At 40.9% G+C, this 18,594-nt stretch overlaps 1 protein-coding gene across 3 annotated transcripts in view; it reads left to right on the forward strand.

The window, feature by feature from the left end:
* The window catches only part of LOC115787474 (testican-1-like), a 117,375-nt gene extending 102,858 nt beyond the window's left edge, over positions 1–14,517 (forward strand). For all 3 annotated transcript variants that reach the window (XM_030740204.1, XM_030740205.1, XM_030740203.1), the window contains exons 9-13: positions 9,403–9,522; positions 9,867–10,088; positions 10,542–10,604; positions 11,175–11,312; positions 13,080–14,517. In XM_030740204.1, the coding sequence (XP_030596064.1) occupies positions 9,403–9,522; positions 9,867–10,088; positions 10,542–10,604; positions 11,175–11,312; positions 13,080–13,276 (740 nt within the window). In that variant the 3' untranslated portion in view covers positions 13,277–14,517. The remainder of the gene's footprint in view (positions 1–9,402; positions 9,523–9,866; positions 10,089–10,541; positions 10,605–11,174; positions 11,313–13,079) is intronic.
* Positions 14,518–18,594: the final 4,077 nt, after the last annotated feature.

The following is an 18,594-nucleotide window of genomic DNA, read 5'->3' on the forward strand; positions in this document are numbered from 1 at the left end:
CTCCTCCCTCTCCCAACTCTATCAGTTTCTCATTTATTTTCTGTCTCAAGCCGCCACTCCATCATTTTGCAGAGTGTTGGGTTAAAGTTCCACCTCCGCTTTTTTGTCTTTCTCAATGTTGCTGTTGTTTTTTTTTGTTTTTTTGGATTGTTCAGAGGATTGTGAAACAAATGCATCTCTGAACTGCTTTTATATTGGGACAAATTAGTGTCTGCTTGGCACAAATGGATGATATAAAGTCTCTGCAGTATTGTAACTTACAAAGGCTCGGGGGAAAAATAGCGTCTACTGCAGAGAATTTAGAAAAATGTCAAGGATTAGGCCGTAATTGCAGGTTAATTACATGCGTTAACTGGTAATTTCTCTAAGTTTTCCTAATGAACATTTAATCCTGATGCGCTCACAAATCCATTGCTGCTGTTTGCCTGTTTGTCAGAGAAGGTTAACACATTGACACAAGGGTGCTGAGGTTTCATTTGATCTGCCATCTCCCCTGAGGCAGCACTATGTGACACTGCACATCATTGCTTTCTCCTGTAGAAGGATGACTCGAACTGACATGTGGCGATCCAGCAGATGATCTTGTATAAAGGCGTAAGTCAGTGCTGGTTATGGTCACTGAGATTTTTGAAGTAATAATAGCTCATTTTATGTCAGCTGCTCCTGAAAAAAAAAAGACATTGAGAAAACAAAGAGCACTGTAAGATGCTGAACAGGCTAAATCCCCTCGCTAAATTAAATTTTCCCTGGCATTTCTGTCTTCACAGCTCTACTGAGAGCACACAGGAGAACAGATTGTGCTCTCTTTTCTTCTGCCTCCACACTTCCTCTCCTCTCGTAACATGTTCCAATTGCAGGGATTTTTTTTTTTTCCAGAGTCTTGACCAGCATGAGGAGTGTCTGTGGAGTGTTTTAGTTTATTGAGACCATCTTCATGATTTTTTTTTTCTTTTTAAAGGCTGGGTTAATCACTTATTCTGTCCATGTTTGAGTTTCCTGACTGTACACCTTGCTCTTATGTTGACGCTTAACTTCTAAACGGTTTTGCATCAGTGTGATTTTGGGGGTCACCTGCAGAGTTTAGTGTAAGCTTTGATCGTGGTGTGCGTCATAGTTTTTTAACCATGGCGCATTTGCATCATGTAATTCATGCCTAAATTAAAGTCATCTCAGGCGGAAAAAATAGAATTGTACGAACATAAACAGCTAAGTTATGCCAGAATTTGTGGCTGCTCCAATAGCTCACACTTGGAGATAATAATTACAAGAATGATTGGTTATAACTGGGGGGAAATAGTTGCATTTTCCAGCAGTTTAATAAACACAAATACTAACATAAGAGGACATGCACTCTTTGTATTTGTTTTGTGGAGCTGCTCTGAAACATAGCAGAAGTATTTGGGCTATTTATCATCACACGGGTCACAGTGGAAATAACCTTTAGAGTAATGCATGCACAATCCAAAATCAGGATAATAGGAATGCCGTGTTCTCTGCATTCTGTCGTGTTTGGATATCTGGAGTACATGCTTTGACATATCCAGACTACACCAGGTTTAAATAATCAGTAAAATAATTACTGAACTGATTCATTTTGCTTTTGGTTTGCTATTCTTATTCATTGCCTAATCCCCCCACCTTCCCCTCCACCCTCTCTGAACTATTTTATATCCAATGTTCTTGTATTACACAGAAAAGTTCAATTTTGAAAAATGGGCTTTAAAAAATAGAAGAGACGCTAATTTTGCCAAAAATAAAATGACTCTTAAGATTAAACCTGAACTGGTTGCCTCTGTTCCTGTGTCTGTGTATGTGGCTAACTTCTATCTCTACCTGTCTCTCTGCCTGTGCAGACAGTGTATTACTGATCATTATCTGGGCGAAACTTAACTCAGTGCCAGTGAAATCATTCTGCAACGCTGATAGCTGGGGGCAAAGGAAATCAAACATACCTTTGTATCTTTTTAATGAATCTGACCTTCTATCTTCCTTGTATCGCCCACCTTACTGTCGCACTTCCTTTCTTTCTTTTTTCTGTTGCCTTGTTAAGAAATGCCATCTCCTTCCACTGCCTCTCACCGCTCCTCTCTCCCTTTCCATCTGTCTTTCATTTGGATTCGATCAGGCCCCACTCTTGATGTCTCAAGGTGATCACCACCTGCCTTTCCTTTGTCTGAATTTAGAGCCACTGAGACGCTTAGTTAATTATTTACAGGTGATAAAGAAGACGCACAGAGGAATTCAAGACCTAATGTTTCCTGATATTTCAGTTGTATATCAGAAAGTCTGCAGAACACATTTATTTCATGACCCAACCCAACCTGGAGGCCTTGATATATGTAATTTAGGAAAATTCTGCCTTCTAATAGAAGTCTCAGCCACAACATCTGCTGATGGTGAAGGATGTTACATATTCATGTCAAACTCAAAGAAAAACAGGCTGTTTCTTTAAAATTTAGGATTTACAAAACGTATTTATGAAACTGGCATATCCGACAAATAATTAGGTGTACAAATGAATATGGCTGAGAATTGTTAGGAGATTTAGGAGACCCGTGCTCTCATTTTTTTTTCCTTTTCTCTTTACCCAGAGGTTCCTCCTGCTAAATGGTGGGAATAGGGGGCTGTTTGATTGTTGGGGTGTCCTGAATACTGTAGGGTCCTTACCTTACATTATACAGCACCTTGATGCTATTGTTGTTGTGATTTGGCACTATATAAATAAACCTAAATTGAATTGCTTTGTCTTCACTGTTTTCATTACATAAGTGACATTTTAAAGGCATGTTCGGCACAGAAAAACACATACTGTATTTTGTAGTTTGATGCATCAGTTTTGAAAGTGTAAAGTCTGAAGGCAGTAAATGTTGCAATTTCCATACAGGGCTTATTTGACTTTATTTGAGCTTATTTTTCTTTTTATCTGGTTAATTAGTACATCTGTTGACAAATTACTAACTATTCGATCATGGGCATTGTGATATTACCTGACTAATTATATACAAGCTATCTTTGATTCTCTTATACTAGAGAAATTATTGTTAGCTTAACAGAGGCCCACAGTTTTTCAATAGTAGTAGCAGTCATAGTCATTTGGCTATGGAAGCTTCCAGGATTATATATTTTTGTCAGGTACATAATACATTTCTTAGGGGATCATTTGTAGCACAGTTGTAAACACAAATGAAAATGATTAAAGTGGCATCAGTGAGAATACCCACAAGTCAGGCTTCTTTGGAGGCTTCTGTCTCTGTTCATCCAGTGTACACTGCTCAAAAAAAATGAAAGGAATACCTTTTAATCGGAGTCTAGCATCAAGTCAATTAAACTTCTGTGATATTGATCTGGTCAATTAAGTAGCAGAGGGAGTTGTTAATCAGTTTCAACTGCTTTGGCATTAATGAAATTAACAACAGGTGCACTAGAGGGGCAACAATGAGACAACTCCCAAAACAGGTGGAGGCTGCATTTTTTCCCTCCTCATCTTTTTTCTTTTTCTCATATTTTTTTTTTTTTTGATAGTTTTGCGTTTGGCTTGGGTCAGTGTCACTATTGGTAGCATGAGGCGATACCTGGACCCCACAGAGGTTGCACAGGTAGTCCAAGTCAGTCTCAACAGCTTGGAAGAGATTCCAGTAATGGGCAGTTACTCTAGGAGAACTGGACAGGACTGTAGAAGGTCCTTAACCCATCAGCAGGACCAGTATCTGCTCCTTTGTGCAAGGAGGAACAAGATGAGAACTGCCAGAGCTGGAAAATGACCTCCAGCAGGCCACTGGTGTGAATGTCTCTGACCAACCAATCAGAATTCATGAGGGTGGACTGAAAGTCCAATGTCCTCTAGTGGGCCCTGTGCTCACTGTCCAGGTTCACCCTGAGTACATGTGACAGTCGTGAAAGGGTCTGGAGAAGCCGTGGAGAATATTATGCTGCCTGTAACATCATTCAGCATGACTTGATTGATGGTGGGGCAGTGATGGTTTGGGGAGGCATATCCATGGAGACATGCACAGACCTCTACATGCTAGGCCACGCCACCCTGGCTGCCATTAAATATTTGGATGAAATCCTTGGACCCACTGTCACACCCTAAGCTGGTGCAGTGGGTCCTGTGTTCTTCCTGGTGCACAACAATGCCTGACGTGTGGTGAGAGTATGCAGGCAGTTCCTGAAGGAACTGATACCACTGACTGGCCTCCATTCTTGCCTGACCTAAATTCAATAGAACACCATGTTTAAGACTATCCAACACCACCAGGTTGCACCTCAGACTGTCCAGGAGCTCAGTGATGCTCTGGTCCAGATCTGTGAGGCGAATGAAATTTCAGCAGATGGACTAGCCTGCTGCATCTTTCTTTTCTCTCACTTTGATTTTCAGGGTGTCTTTAGGTTGATAATTTTAATTTCCATCAAACGATTTAGCATCCTTTCATTCCAAACACATTACCCAGTCCATATCAGTGTAGATATCAGCATGATTTTTTTCCCACTGAGATCTGATGTGTTTTCAAATTGTTCCTTTAATTTTTTTGAGTATTATATGTTTGCATGTGCAGTGGGAAATTAATAAAATAAAGGAAATGAACATTATTGCCACTGTTGTCCTGGTGTTTAATAGTAGTGCACTACGGTTTAATTTAAAAGACAGATGATGTTTGCACTTATAAGGTATAGAAAGAAAGATGAATAATTCCCAGTGAGACATTAAAAACATCCAGACTGAGTGTTTAATCTGATGGCACATGCTGATTTAATCCTAGTTATCCCCTGTTCTTTTTTTACTCACATTTTCTGACTGTTTTCACTTCCAGTATTTGAAAATGTAAAAAAGCAATAATGCAAAAATTAAGGAAAAAATCTTGAAATCTGTTTCTAATAAGAGATGGATGTCTAAGATAGTCGTAACTAGATGGTATCTAAATGGCATATGATTTTCTTTGTTTACTGTCTAATGAAGAACTATGACCTATATGCTTGTTATCAGAATGATCTTGTCTGTCAATTAAAGTTTTAGTTTCACTTTTTACATTATTATAAATACTGCCTACAACCATATAAAGTACATTATAGAGAGGCTGTGCTTTTTTAAAGTGTGTTTTGGGAGTCTAAGTGAAAGTTAAGACTTGTGTTTTTCATGTATCCATTTCTCTGTCTCGTGTGATGGAATTCAGTTTAACTTTGCTTTTCCACGTACAGCAGGCAGATTTCCTCTCTATCAGTCTGTGAAGAACTCGTGGACTGTGGGGTTTTTTATTTTTTTATCTAGCTGCCAGATTCTGCTCATCCAAGTTCGCAGACATGAAAGACAGCAGATGCGGGGAGGTGTTGGGTGAGAGGCGAAGCAGGAGGAAGGAAGGCAGCTAGATGGTGATTCTAAGCCATGATTCAGTGTTTGATATTTGACCCACAGCTATGATCGATAGCTTCTCATGTGAGAATACCGCCTGTGTGTCTGTGTGTATGTGTGTCTGTCTGGCTGGCTTGTTGCCTGTTTCTACTTTATCTTGGGTAAAGGTTCACTGCCAAACTATCTTTGATGGGTTAGAGTGGAGCTTTGACAAATCTGGCACTGCAGTCTCTCTACCTCCAGTAGAACAGATGGGAAGCTTTTTTATTTTTCGTTTATTATTTAAAGTAGCTCTTAGTTTTGGAGATCTGACAGAGTAGTTTTTTTTTAACCCAAAGGCTTTTATTTATTCTGGCCACTGCTAGCTTTTTTTTTTTTTTTTTTGTCACTCTCTAATGTGATAAGTAAGAGTTAAATTTGCTGCTAAAACTAAAAGCCACCAAAGATCTTCCAGTTCCTTGAAACTGTCAAGGTGCTAAACTTTTCAGCTTTGTTTTTCTTGCACCTGTTGCATCAGTTACGATTTGACAAGGTCTGCGTCGCTGCTTAGTCATAGTTCTGCAGTATCACATACAAAACTCTGCAAACTAAGTGAACAGATTGATGCTGTCAGAGAACTTTCTTTATGAGCACACCGAATGGAAAACTCCTGACAGCTTAATGAAAAAAAAAGGGGGGGGGGGTGCAAAGATGAGAATCTTGGACAGTTAGAAAACAAGTTTTTGATTTTGTAAATGGGAAGAAATAAATACAACTACTACATCAATAACCTGTTAGAAATTCACCTTTATACAAAAGTTAATATAATGTATAGTGTTGTGCAAAAGTCTTGAGCCATACCTCATTTCTGGATATTTTCATTTCAAGGAGCCAGACTTTCTTGTCCTTCTTTGGCTGCTTTTCTGCTTATTTTCAGTCCTTATACCTGAAATTTTTAGAAGCATGAAAGCATAAAAAAGGGACCTAACTCCAGGGACAAGCTAGACACCTTAGCAAGTAACAAATTTTAATTCTATCTTTAGGCAAAAATCCCATTTCTTTAGGCAAATCAATGAAAAATTCAGTTTGGCAGGCATAAAATACAATTTTCAGCTATTAGCTGAAAACTTGTCATATCTCAACATGGTGTCCACTGTGTCCTTAAAAAAAATGTGAGGAAACTGGGCACATGAAGGATAAAAGAAGCTATGGCAGGCCTAAAAAACTACAGCAAATGAACAATGTCTGAAAGTCTTGTCCTTAAGAAATAGGGTAAAAAATTCAGCAAAGATCTGGCACAGGACCTGAGAGATCCATCGTGCATCCAAGCCTTTAGTTGATCCATCTACTGTTCACTGAAGCTTCAGCAGAAATGGTCTCAGTGGAAGGGTGCCCCAAACACATTGCCAATGCAGTTAAAAAAAACAAAACAAAACAAAACATACCTGCCTAGAAAGACGCACAGCAGAACACTATCATTTGTGGATTAGCCTCACCAGACCACTGACCTCAGTACTGCTGAAGCAGTGTGGGATCATCTTCACAGAAAACAGAACAAAAGACAGCCAACATCCAAAGAAGAGCTTTGGATGTCCTTCAAGAAGCCTGGAGAATGATTCCTGAAGACTACTTAAAAAAAAAAAAAATCACAAGAAAGCTGACTAAGAGGCTGTGATGAAGAATAATAGTGGTCATACCGAGTATTGACTTTCAAGCTCGTTAGAACTGTACAAACTCTTTGTCTTATATACTGTATTTCCATTTGTGTTTGCACGTGTTTCAATAAATCGCTGCACCTATTTCCCATTTTCCTGGCAAAACATAAAGAAATGAGGGGTGGCTCAAGACTTTTGCACAGTCCCGTATTTTGTTAACATTAAAAAGGGGTGTGAGAACAGGCCATTATAACTCTCTGCATTGGGTGCGTAAGCATGTGAATATTTTCAGCTTTCTAACTTACTGCCTTGTAAAAGGGCTCCTTATACACTCAGCAGTGTTGGAACCATCTGAAACTATTTCTACAATGCAGATAAAAATAAAAAGATAAGAGTCCATCTCAATTCACTCTAGTGCAAAGTCTGGAAACTTGAGATGCAAAGATGAGGAGTTTAGTGAAGTCAGAAAAAGAAAAGAGTACAATAAGAAGGAAAGAGTTAGAGGGAGTGGATATCAAAGGTAAAAACTGTTAAAGAAACGCTTAAATCTTTAGAGTCTGTAGGGGGATGTACAAGGAGAGAAATGGGAAATGAAGCACTCAAAGCAATTTAGGTGAGAGAAAGAAATAAAGAGAGTCGGACATATCAAAGTGGTTGTCTTCTCCGTCATAAAAAGAAACTGGATTAGGCACGGCCAGGTGTGATAAGTGGCTTACATTGAATCTCGAAAATCGACAGAATTAGAGGAGAGAGAGGAATTGGAAATGAACGAGCAATTGAGGGAAATGAGCAGGAAGTCCTCAAATGCAACAAAAGAATCACAAAAGCAAAGAGTGGGAACAGAGAGCAAGACAATAAGGGGAAGAGATGATGCAGGGCTGCAGTACAGACACAGAAATGAAGAGAGGGACAAACCTTCCAGAGGTTTGAGCAGGCAGCATGCTACCAACTGCATTTCTGTCTGTAGGAGGGGAAAGACAGATAATGTTTAGCTGTTGGTATTTTGCTCTCTCTTTCTCTGCTCCAGACTGTGGAAATGAAGAGCACTGTGAAATGTTCTCTGTCTAGTCCTGAAGGATTACATCTCACACACACACACACACACACACACACACATGCACAGACCACCTTTGATTTCCACAGGTAATGTCACAGGTGTATCTCCCATGTGTGCTTACCCTGGCACGCATGCATGATACAGGATGATGAGTACGGCGCAGCTAAAAGCAAGATGCCGACATCTCTTAGGCCAACACGGAAATATCTGTTTAAAAACTCCCACTGACTCTGAGGAGTGTTTAGTGTTGCTTATGTGTGTGACATGCTCGTATCCTTTTGATCTCATGCTGCTGACATCTTAATCCACCAACAGCAAAGTGTAACCTCTGTTCTCTTTATTTGAATAAGCACCGCTGCGTGTGTGCATGTGAGTGGTGTTTCAGTGCGTTTAGGTTTTATCCAACATTTAGGTTTTCTCACTCTTAGATGTTTAGATGTAAACATTAGAAAGCTAAGCACGTTTCAAAGGAAACTGCAAGTGCTACAGGACTGTCAACAACCTTCCTCTGCATTATGTGTGTTCCATGACAAAGGCTGAAGAACTTCGATTGGTAATAATGGTACACGATGGAGAATGGCTGTTGTCCTCTAGGCGCATTTATCAAACTCGCCGAAGAAATGAAATGAGAAACAAATGTGTCAATCAGACACAAAAGATTGACAGACAAAGATGCAGAATGAGACGGGCAGAGGCAGAGGTCTGCTTGAATTGCAGTCAGACCATGTCTGTCCCACAGGGCTGAAGGAACGAGAGATTTCTTTCTTCTTGCTTATACTTTAAATTAGGGAAATCAAGTTGGTGCTCTCTCTCATGGATGCATCAAAATGGACGGTGGCGCTGGGTAAATGTTCTTTTGATCTTTTGATTTGCACAGATGAGTGTGTTCGTGCACAAAGATGGAAACACATGCATTTATCTTAAAAATTCAACAATCACATGGCCTTAAGACAAAGCGGCATGGGCTGCAAATAGGCCTTTGTGTGTGTGCGCATGTGTGTGTGTGAGATAAGATCATTCATCTGAACTGTAAATGAAAAATGGACAGAAATAACAAAAGTCATGGAAATACTAATATGTATACTGTACATGTGCATGTCAGATTGTGTTCCTATGGAAACTGGTATTTGAGTATGTGTTATCACCCCACTGTGTTTGCTCAAGGAGAAAAGTTGGGTGAGACAAAAGAAACGAAGGAATACAAAGGAGAAGTACACAGCAGAAATGGAATGAAAGTTTGATAAGGAGCAAGAAAAGAGCTGTTTTTTTACTCCGATGACAGCAGTAGATTGACAGCTTCCCCTTTCCTCATTATTTTGTGTGTCTGTGTGCGTGTGTGTGTGTGTCTGTGTGTGTTTCTGCAGCTTGCACTGACACAGAGCTCCACAGTCTGGCTGCCAGACTGAAGGACTGGTTCGGAGTTCTCCACCTCGATGCCAACAGAGACCTCAAATCCTCTGACAGCTTTGACTCCGCCACCGGACGTGAGTACATCCCTACACAATGTGTGTGTGTGTGTGTGTGTGTGTGTGTGTGTGTGTGTGTGTGTGTGTGTACACTTTTCCTGCTGAACAGTCATACTTTTTTCAGTCCTCATGAGGGCTAGCACTGATGTTGACAGTGACCCCGCTCTGTTCTCTGTAATGTCAACATGTCTGAACACATCTCAGCACTGCCGCTGAAAACACACTCGCGCACATGCTGAAATCTCAGTGTGCTACTACTACTAAAAAAGAAGGAAATGTGGGGGGCCTGGGTATATTCTGCAGTTTCAGTTTCAAATGTGATTTTTTTTTTTTTTTGTTTTTCCATTTCTTTTCTTCCCTAGACTTTGATACAAGCATCCTGCCCATTTGTAAGGACTCACTGGGCTGGATGTTCAACAAGCTAGACATGAACTTTGACCTGCTCCTGGATCAGTCGGAGCTGAGTGCCATCTACCTTGACAAGTATGAACTGTGCATGAAGCCTCTCTTCAATTCCTGTGACTCGTTCAAGGATGGCAAGCTTTCTAACAACGAGTGGTGCTACTGTTTCCAGAAGCCCGATGGTGAGCAAACGGGATGAAAGATATGGGGCTAAAAGAGAGACTGAGAATAAAAATGGGACAGGGAATGGAAGGAGGAAAGAAGTGTTAAGTGATATGTGATGCAAGTTTCCCTGTTTAAGACCAATTATTGATACAATGATAATAAACCAAAGGTTGGTAACAGTGCCAGTAAAAACATGGGAAAAGTAATGCTTATAGCTATGACAGCATTTTTTTTTGTTGTTGTTAATTACTGATGGATTAACGAGGATCAATACTAGGTTCAGGCAAAGACTGTAAATCAGTAGTGAATATAAGGATAATGGCTATTTAAGGAGCCTGATAGCAGAGGAGGATGTGCCCAATAGAAAAAAATCACTAAGCTGATAGAGTAATGATCAGTATAAGGTAAGATACAGATAGGGCTGCTTCAGTTTTCAATTTAATGATACTGTCTATCTCCTCTTGTTGTAGGACTGCCTTGTCAAACTGAGAAGAGGAGGATCCAGAATCAGAGTCGAAGAAAGAGCCTCATAGGTCAGTCTGAATAAGTGACAGCTGTCAGTTGCTGTCAGTTGCTCACTCCTTTGGATGCCCTTGGATGAAAACTCATGGCCGCACAGTGAAATGGGAATTGGATTTCTTTTAATAAATAGTTTCAAGTAGGTAAAAAGGAGACACTGCAACTGTCACTATAAAGCACATCCACGCACTTTGTACACATGTCATCTGTACCCATTGAGCAGATCGTGTAGTGTTTGAGCTCACTGCAAAACAGCTTGAAAAATGAGCTGGGACAGGGTCAAATGAAGGTAAGAGAAAATAGGTGTGTGCGTTTGTGTATGTGTGTGTTATCGAAAGTGACTGCTTTTTTCTTAAGCAGAATGTATGGTTCCTGTCCTGCAGCCTTCACAGCGGTAATTGATTGTTGATCTCCCTCCTTCTGTGAATACACAAGAACTTTTGTTGCAACTTCAGGACATATCTATGTAACCTCTGCTGAGCAGTTTTTATTTTTTATCTATCTAACCCTTTCCAGCAACTTTCTATAACTTTTTTTTTCTTCCTCCCTGCTCATTTCCTCCTCTCTCTTTGCTCTGTCTCTAGGCTCTTATATCCCTCGTTGTACCGACGAGGGCTACTTCAAACCAACCCAGTGTCACAGCAGCACCGGCCAGTGTTGGTGTGTGGACAAATATGGCAACGAGATCGCTGGCTCTAGAAAACAAGGCAACCCTAACTGTGGTAAGACCATTTCCTACAGAGAAACAGTAGATTTAGGTTTACTTAATCCTTCTTGGCTCCCATTTCTCTGACTGTCTTTCAGAGTTAGTGCTTTGATCCAGGTGGACTGCCTCTTTTGTTTCATTTGTAGTCTCCAAATGAGAAAGACTGCAGATCTTTTCTTTACAGCTCCATGTACACTGAAACAGAGAGCAGTACAGCTGCAACTCTGCTCTCTTTTTCTGCTCAGTAACTCTCCCCACGTGTCTCTATCTGTAGTGGTATCTACGGATGAGTTATCATTTAGGAAATAGATAACATTAGGCATGCCTCTGGAGCCAATTCAGCTGTTTCTAATATGCCTGATTCTATCTGCCTCTGATATCCTGCTCCTGTACCTCTGATATAACACCAGCATCTTGCAAGTCAAGACAGAAAATTTGTCACACTTGTCAGCGGGGAGCAATGTCAAAAGATCTGTTATGAATATGAATTTGAAGCAGTACTAAAGTGTACCTCACAGGAGAGAATAAACAATAACAACTGCCTGACATTATATTTTGACAAAGAACATATGAGATTAAGTCTCTGACATGTTATGGTGATAGCTAACAACCCAGCCGTGGAAATTCAAACGAAATGGTCAAAAAGCCAATAAAAGCACTTTGCTACAAATCAATTGCACTGCAGAAAAAAAGAACAATAATTAGCAGGAAAGAATCCAGGCAGACATACTGATTACCAATCAAACAGCCAACTCACTGGCAGATTGCACCTCACTCGGATGCCAGTCTAGTCGAAAACCAGTAAATGCAGGTTCCAGTATTGATGTCTGTCCAGCCTCCACACACACACATGCACACGCGTAGACAGCAGCAGTCCTTTGTCTGCTTCCTAACAAGCTCATCTAAATCTGGCTGAGTGGCCTCAGGCAGGGGTAGCCTGGAGTTCTCCCATTCTGGCCTGCATAGAACAAACAGGTAGCAATGCAGCAGCTCTCCACTCAATAGCCTGAACACAAGGACACCAAACTGATTTTAACAGTCTAAGTGCCACTCAACCAGAGCACAGTTATACGCAGGTGTAAATAGGCTGTTTTGAACACAGACTAATTTCAAGGTCCGAGTTTCAAAAAAATGCCCGAGGCAGAAGCTGATAATGACTCCTGTTTACACTGTAGCTCCACTGGATTCATCATTAGTCTCCCATTAACCAAACACCACTAAAACCATCCAGAATAAGCAACTCCTCGTCTCTGCATGGTGTTTGTTGGAAACATTAACAGGAGGCTTTAGTTTACTTTTTCTAGTTAATTAGTTACTGTCCTGTATACTAGAGAACAAGGAGCTAAACATTTTGGCTTAGTGTTTGTACAAGACGAAATGAGGCTGGAGGTGATGGGAATGGTGTTGCTTTTGAAGGTGTTTGGGCATAAACAAAGCGTTATACTGGAGGGTTTGTTTTGTTGTGCCTTGCCTCATGATGGCACTGGAGGAAAGGTTCCAGTATCGCTAAAGTTAATATTAGCCTATCCAAGTGGTTCAGGTGTCAACCTCATAGTGGCATTACAGAAATAAAGAATCAGTAGCTCGATCTGAGTTAGTATGTCTTGGAATGATCATCAATTGGATACTGGAAAAGGCAAACCACTGGCAAAGTCATGAGAATGTATAATCTGGGGAATTGTGAATATATGCATCATAGTTAATGTTAATCCATCTAGCAGCTGGTCTTCAGGGATTTTTGTGTACTAATCTGTTAATTGTGTTTTTGTTCATCTGTCTACAGACGAGGATCAGGAGACATCGGGGGATTTTGGGAGTGGCGGCGCGGTCATACTCCTCGACGATCAAGAGGAGGAGCCATCACAGAGCGGACGGAGCCGGCAGAAGAAGAGACGGGGCCGTATCCACCCCCGGGGGACCATCGAGGATGACGAGGACGAGGAAGAGGACAAGGATGATGAAATCGGCTACGTTTGGTAGCTCCGCTCCATTTTCTTTTGCCATCAGCTGACCAGGAAACTCCGTTAACTCAGCACAGATCTAAAGCCATTCCAACGTCTCTTCCTCCAGTTACCTTGGCAGCAGTCCATCTCTTGGCCCCTCAACCTGCTACTGCAGTCTCTGTCCCTCTTCCAAATCTCTCTCTTCAGTGAACCTCATCTGACCGCTTCATTTTCAAGTGTTTCACTCTGTCCTCAGACAGCAAACAGAGAGACTATTAGATTTCAACAGCTGTCAAGCCCCTTTTAGAATTCTGCTCGAGCTGTCCACTTTCTGCTTCCACGTTCCCCCAAACCTGTGATCTTAAAACACCTTCTAACGGGGACTCTATTATCTCTGTCACACGCTTCATCTTCTCTCACTTTTTCTCTCTTTCTCCTATCACTGTATGTCCATATCAGAATCTCTGGTCAGTCTGTGAGCCCAGGTATGTTAGCTGATGTATTGGATGTAAATATGTTTCCTCCAGGGAGGCCAGGTTGTGGATTACCTTCCCTGTTGCTCCATCAGCGGCTCATTCTCATGTTCTGTGTTCCACCGTCGGGCTCCTTCCGGTGTTCAATGATGTTTCTGCAAATTGCTGCCACAGTTTAAAGCTCTGAGATGCTCCTTCTCTCTCTCTCTCTCTCTCTCTCTGTTATTTTAAGGAGGATTGTAAAATATTTGTTGATCTTGAATGTTCCAGGAAGCCCAGGAAACAATGAGATTAATGATGTATTGTCGTTGTTGTTGCATGTTTCTCATCGTGTTTCTATAAAAGAGAGATATACCTGGCCAGGTCTAGCTCTATGCATCTCGAACAGAAAGTGATGCCTATTTGGCTGCTACAATACTTTGTTGCTATGTTGATGCTGTCTAGTGTCTTTTTGGTTCTTCTCCCAATCTCAGGAGGTAGGAAGTTGCACTGCAGAGTGTGATAGCAGTTTAGAAAAGCAGACTGCAAAGCCTACAGTCCAAATTGGTTGTTTCTCAGCCAGCTATTCCTTTACTAATTGGTCAGTAGGGCTGCTGAGGATTTTTGACTGTGCATGGACACTAAGCTGCTCCTGAGCTGGGAGGACACATGAAGTCATGCAGAGAAGAGGCTCAGTTGTGTGTCAAAGCATTGGCTATGTTCAGTGATTTGAAATGGAAATATTCACCATGTCAACTACGTGAACTTTTATTTGTAACTTTGAAAATTTAAGTAAAGTGGCACTTTGAGTGTCTTTTGAACCTTACAGGTCTGAGTCCATGTGTCTCTTGTTCCCCCCGATGAAACTATTTTTTGGCAGCAGCGTCACGTATTTCATCTTATTTCACCAAATCGTGCTTAAAAAAAAAAAAAAGGGGGGGAAAAAAAGTGATGAATAAAAACGCATCTCTTGCCTCTCTTTGAAACCACAAACACATTTGCATGAGATTTTTTTGCTTTTATTTTTTCTGAAGCCCAAAATTCTCTGCAGTATTACAATCAAAGCCCTCCATCAATACTGACCTTTTCCAACCTTGAGAAAGCATCGTCCCTGTTAGAAGCAGACATAAATGGTAGCTGCAGAAAATACTCTTATCACTTGCCTTTGAGAGAGGAGAATCACAAAGCTAGCGGTGCCCATAAGAACATAAAAGCTTAATGAATGTTTTTGTAATATCAGTGGCTAATGGGACAGCTGACCCCACTGGCTTGAAACAGCCTGCGCAGCACTTTGAAAACACATTGTACCAACAATCAGAGGCTAAAAGGACAACTGAATCTTCTGGCTTGAAAAAGCCTATTCAGCAGTTCACAACACTCTCTGTCACACAGAGTAGACAATGGGCTTAACTATGTGCATCAAATTATGCCCGAAGCTGTGGAGGGTGCATAATCACCCAATTCTGGGACCCTGGCTCATGTGTCTTCTGCTGGCATCCGGCTACATGAGAAAAGTTGGAAAGAAAAGCTCTGCCTGCTGCTTGTTTCTACATTGTATCCACGTTTATTCCCAGTCGCAATGCTTTGCATGAACCGTGTGGTGCTCAGATATTCATTTGCTGAGGCTTTTTATGTTTTTGGGCAATGAATAGTGAGGACACATCCTATTACGTCATAAAGAAAAATTATTCACCTTAATATCAAAAATAGGGTATAGCTCATTTAGTCACATAATGCAAAGCGAGGAAGGGGAAACAGCTGTGTGCAGGGATTCCTCTTGTTGATATGGTCTCCAAGGTAATTTACAAATGTAGTCACTAGTAGGAATGTATTGACTTAAGCATCTGTGGCACCAAGTCCACTCCTGTCTGTCTTTAGAAGACAGACCTTGCTGTCTCAGCAAAACGTCTCCCTCTTTAGACCTCTCACATACAGTATGTACTGTCTGTTATTTAGAGTGACATTTTAAGAGGAAATACACACGGGTGGCTCGTTTATATCCTGAGCAGTTTCAGAATTAGGGTGACATCGGCTTGTTTTCAGCATCCTTTCTACTCAGTCTAGCTTTGGTACTTTTGCTTTAAGATATCTTGGTCTACTGAGCTGTCTTTTTGCACAAGATAGCCTGCTTATGAAATTTCCATCACAGCATGGGTCTGTCCAGACACCTGCAGCAGACCTCTAATTCATGCAGATGCCAGTTCAGTAAAAGGAATAAGCAGACAGTGAGTTAAGGAACATGGAATATGATGGATATTTTGAACACAGCAGGTTATTAGTAATTTCAGCTAACACATCTGTATTACACACCAATGCTCACATTCAGCTGCGCACATACTGTCTCATTATTGTTTCTGTTTACCTCTGCTCTCCTACACTCTCTCTCTCTCTCTTGGAGTGAGTTCTGTCTTCATCTCAGTAAGGGGAAGCATGGTTGCATTTTATCCTCAGGGCTCTTCACTGCTCTGTTTCGTTTGCTATTGGCTGTTTCTCTATTATCCCCAAATGACTTTCCTGTTGGGTGGATCCTCCTATCAACCCAGGGTCTCCATGGAGACTTGTGGGGCTTTATGCAGTTGGCTGTAGTTATTGTGAGGAAATGGAGCTGCTTGGTGGAGTTTGTCATTTAAGCGTTAAAGCAAAAACAGAATTTCTTGTAGTCAGGATCTAGTCTGACACATAATACCTACATTATATGTATACCTTGTATGGAGATTCTTGTCAGAGTTGAGAGATTGTTATATCTAACCCTTGGCAGGAATGTAAAGAAGCATATTTTTCAAACCCCCCCCCCCCCCCCCCCATACCATTCATTTACACAAGATATATTCAGTAAATGGCCATGTGACTTATCCATGACAAGGTGTCACCATTTATGTAGGACTGCATTGCACTTTTCTTCCTTCGTTCCACATTTGAGACAATCTCCCACTTGGATTTGCTCCACTTTACAAAACTCAATAGTGCAGCATAGATGCATTTCTAATTCTGACTTGTATCTAATGGCTGTGAAGAAAGCAGGTAAAGCTGTCATCATGGGTCAAGTGCAGGTTGACATGTCACCATCTTTTGCTGTACCTGGTGAGGACAATAACGAGTCACGACAAAGTCAGAAGCTACAGAGATTTTGGCAGAATATGGTGGTAATGACAAAGACTGGTAAAGTAAAAGTAGTTTGAAGGTGATGCTCAGTGCTTCCCAACGCGTGTAACTCAGTGAGAGATGTGGTGGATGTATGGATGCATCCTTACTGAACCCCAGATATATTTAGATAGTTTGTTGGCATGTGGTAACATCACCACCCAACTTAAATCCACTAGCTTTAACTTAAAAGCTCCAGAGTGTACTATGTTATTAATGTCAACGAGTTTTTCTAGCACTAAACCGAACTTCTGTAAAACATGGCAAGCTGCAAATGAAGTCACTCATACCTTCATTTTACCTGTTTAACTGAGCCATGTGTCAAGATTGCCACTGTCCAGGTTAAAAGTCAAAAGTGGCTCTCCAAAGTCCTCAGGAACCAGAACACTGCTCATTTTTTTCCCAGCTAGTTTTCATTCTAGCTGTGCGATCAAGGACCAATTTAGGTTCACAACCCCAGGGGAGTGCAACTAACTACCTGACAGGGCAGAAATTCAGCAGTGCTCCAGAGCCTGAGGACCAGATTTGAGGATCACTGGTCTAAAGCCTGCCTATGTAATTGGCAGTCACATTGTAATAAGGAGGGATCATCTCTCCCTAATCTGTCACAGCCCACCACTTCCACTCACGCTCTCTTTCATGCTTGGCTGCCACTGTACCAACCGGCTTGTCGAGCCTCGAGACAGATCAGACCCCCTCGTGCCCTCCGGTGGAGCTATCTTGGCCCATTCAATTCCATGTGATAACCAGCACTGCTATTCCAAATGTGCACACTTCTGTCAGCGTACTCTCCCTGATGGCACGTATTTTGCTGGGTGCAGCCTTCTGCAAATAAAGTAAACAGATAACAAAAGTGGTTGCTCTGGCTTCATTCCAGGCAGCAGTGATAAAAATGAATTGAAACTTTCTGTGGAGAAGACAGAAGACGCATGCAACCAGCAATAAAAGGAGTTTCACATTACCCCCAGACAAATAAATGTATTTAGGTTTTCTAATTCATTTCTGTTATCTGATACTTGCCCATATATATTTCAAAACTGAACTCCACCATGTCCAGCAGGAGCTGTAATGCTGCGGTTACTTTGAAACAAATTGCATTGTTTTCCATGCAGCACAAATGTGACGTGAATTTGTGAAAACAGTGTGTGACACTAGTGCCCTCTTGTGGTGTGCTCCCAGTTTTAACCTGTAGATCAGCTCAACTGCATGTGGTCACATGTGATTTTAACCAAAAAAATAATAAAAAAATTACTACTTTGAGTGATGGCTTAGCAGGTTATCGGTTTAAGGCATTGACCAAGCATGGCTGTAGATATTTTCTGTATCTCGTTCATTATTTTTTACTCATAAAAGCTTCACAAGAAGTTCACAAGAAAACAGTCTTGATGAATAAACTTTAACAGCAACATTTTATTTATCATCACTATGACATTGTGATGTCACTTTTTGTGTAAATGTTACAGTTGCATAAAGGTAGTGGTTAATGTGGTCAAAGCATAGAGTTTGCATAAGAAAGGCAATACAAAAAAAAGAAAGAAAAAAAAAAAACACCAGAAACATCTATAATCAATATTTTCTCCTGTTTGTTTGTGCTTTATGGAGTTTGTTCTTGTCAAGTATGAGTTTTGGAAGGAAAGCCTTCTTGTCTTGAATTATTATATAAAAAAAACTTTGGGTTATGCTGTAGAAGAAAGGCACTGTGTTTAAATATTTTACCTAATTTTGCCCCTCCTTAAGGCAATCTCATGCTTGTCGAATTGTG

This window comes from Archocentrus centrarchus, chromosome 10, assembly GCF_007364275.1.
Source record: "Archocentrus centrarchus isolate MPI-CPG fArcCen1 chromosome 10, fArcCen1, whole genome shotgun sequence".
NCBI lineage: Eukaryota > Metazoa > Chordata > Actinopteri > Cichliformes > Cichlidae > Archocentrus > Archocentrus centrarchus.